The sequence below is a fragment of the Contarinia nasturtii genome, unplaced genomic scaffold, assembly GCF_009176525.2.
Source record: "Contarinia nasturtii isolate CC-2019 unplaced genomic scaffold, AAFC_CNas_1.1 Cnas_scaffold_4110, whole genome shotgun sequence".
Lineage (NCBI taxonomy): Eukaryota > Metazoa > Arthropoda > Insecta > Diptera > Cecidomyiidae > Contarinia > Contarinia nasturtii.
In genome coordinates this window covers 1-2,286 of record NW_022201406.1, presented here as the reverse complement: position 1 = coordinate 2,286, position 2,286 = coordinate 1, and the positions used below count along the sequence as shown (strand labels likewise).

Here is a 2,286-nt window from a genome sequence, read left to right as displayed (position 1 = left end):
AAGTATAAATCACATAGGCCAAATGAGATGAATTTAGTCCCAATTTAGTCGGATCGATATTCATTACCGACAAGCCATCAGACAGCGCCTCATCTAAGTCTATCACTGGAATTTGATGGACTCCAAGTGCTTTTTGACCAGTGCTATCTGCCAAAAGAAACAATGGATCGACATCGTGTAAAATATTTATTAACCGTTGACTTGGGTAAGTCGGGTCCAGCGGTACGTAAGCGCCGCCGGCTTTTAGAATGCTCAGAAATGCCACAAGCATTTTCGTGCCGCGTCCAACGCAAATTGCAATGCGATCATCTGGTTTCACTCCTTTTGCAATCAAGTAATGCGCCACTCTGTTGGCCTGAATATTAAGTTCTGCATAAGTCAGTGTTTCCCTTTCACATTCCACAGCAATTGCATGTCCCTCACGATCCACTTGGGCCTCAAATAACTCATGAAGACATCGAACGGAAGGGTAATTGACAGTCGTTCGGTTCCAGCTATACAATAGCATCTCTCGTTCTTCTTGTGGTATCACAGTCAATGTGCACACCGATTTCTCTTGTGTGTTTGTTAATGCATCAGAAAGTGAGAAGAGGGCCTGTTGCATATAACTACAAATCCGTGCCGCCGATATTGGTGTTACCACTTGGGCTGTTAAGCTCAGCGAATCGCTATCGTCATCCACCGATAGAGTAATTGAATAATTTGTTCGCTCCTCAGCTCCAAGGAAGGTGACCCCATCGATCGACGAAGTGACCCCCATGTTCAGTTGATTATGACGATAATTCAGTAGCGCATTGAAAAGTGGCAAAGTTGCTGTCACTCCGCTACAACGTTGTGCCAACGCAAGTGATGCATGCTCATGTTCTAGCAATGCACTCAAACGTGAGTGAGTATGACGCACGGCGCTCTTTGCAGTTCTCTCATCGATATCTAGTCGAACTGGTAGTGTATTCATCAATAGCCCCATTGTACTGTCATTCTCTCCGGAATGTAAACGACCGAATAGTACGGTGCCGAAGACAACTGTCTTGTGTCCACTGGCTTTAGCAAGTACTTGTGCCCAAGCCAAATGACAAAGGCTAGCCAAGCTAACTTGTAAATGACGTGCATGCTCTCGTAACTGATTATTAAGCTCCTGTGGTAACTTCAGATGCATTTCATCGATCTCAGTCCCATCGCCGTGAACGTCGCTCAGACCGAATGGAAGGGTTGGTGTATCAACGTCAGCAAGTATTTCTTCGAAGAACTTAGTGTGTTCGGCCTGGCTAACTCCTAGACGAGCTTGAGCCACTACATGGCGGAATGGTGTGGATGTTGTTAACTTATCACTTTGTCCTTCGATAATGGCTTGTACTTCTACATTCAGTCTTTCTAGTGTTGTGTGGTCACTAATTAAATGATGCAACTGGATCACTGCCACCCAATCCTCTTCAGCAGTTTGAGCAGCAAACACACGTAGCAAAGGTGCATGGGTCAGGTCTAGTTTGTAATGACGTGGATTGAAGCGGTTCTTTAATTGTTCCAGAGCCGACTCTTTGGTTTCGTCTAGTATGACTTCGGTGAGTATCGAAGGAACTCGACGCAAAACAATTTGTGCCGGTTCACTGAGTCCTTCCCAGATGAAGGCGGTACGCAGAATATCGTGTCGTTCAATCACTTGTTGCAAAGCGGCTACATAACGTTCAAGCGCCTCACGGTTACAAAAATGTAGACGAGTAACTAACAAATACGGATCGCAATGCTCAGCCATCATATGATGAAACAAGATGCCTTCTTGTAATGGTGCCAACCCATAAATATCTTGAATATTGACTATACCACCCGGTACCTGTGCTACTAGAAAATCAACTTCCGATTGAGATAGGCTAATAAGAGGTAACATATCCGGAGTAATCTTCGTGCTGTCTTCAGTGATCAGATTGGGTGGAATACTGAAGGACTGGTGTTTGCCGAGAGCCTGAGCTAGTGCGACTAAGGTGGGAGCATCAAATATTTTCTTCACACTGGTTTTTAGTCCGGCCTTTCGTAATTGTGCTATCATTCGTACAATTAGCAAAGAATGCCCACCCAACGCAAAGAAATTGTCATTTCGGCTGATTCGCTCAATACCCAACACTTCACTCCAGATTGCGGCCAGTTTTTCTTCCATTTCTCCCCGCGGTTCTTCATATAGTTGACGGGGAAATGCTTCATCGGTTGGTGCTGGAAGTGCACGCCGATCCAATTTGCCATTTGGTAAGAGTGGTAATGATGATAGACACACATATGCTGCTGGCACCATATAAT

At 45.0% G+C, this 2,286-nt stretch overlaps 1 protein-coding gene across 1 annotated transcript; it reads right to left on the bottom strand.

Annotated features, from left to right (window-relative positions):
* Positions 1-67: 67 nt before the first annotated feature.
* On the bottom strand, positions 68-2,149 carry LOC116350435 (gramicidin S synthase 2-like; the record flags this gene model as incomplete). The annotated part of the gene is made up of 1 exon (XM_031782232.1): positions 68-2,149. A coding segment is annotated over exon 1 (2,082 nt), but the record flags the coding sequence as incomplete, so codon positions are not given.
* Between the last annotated feature and the right edge of the window lie 137 nt (positions 2,150-2,286).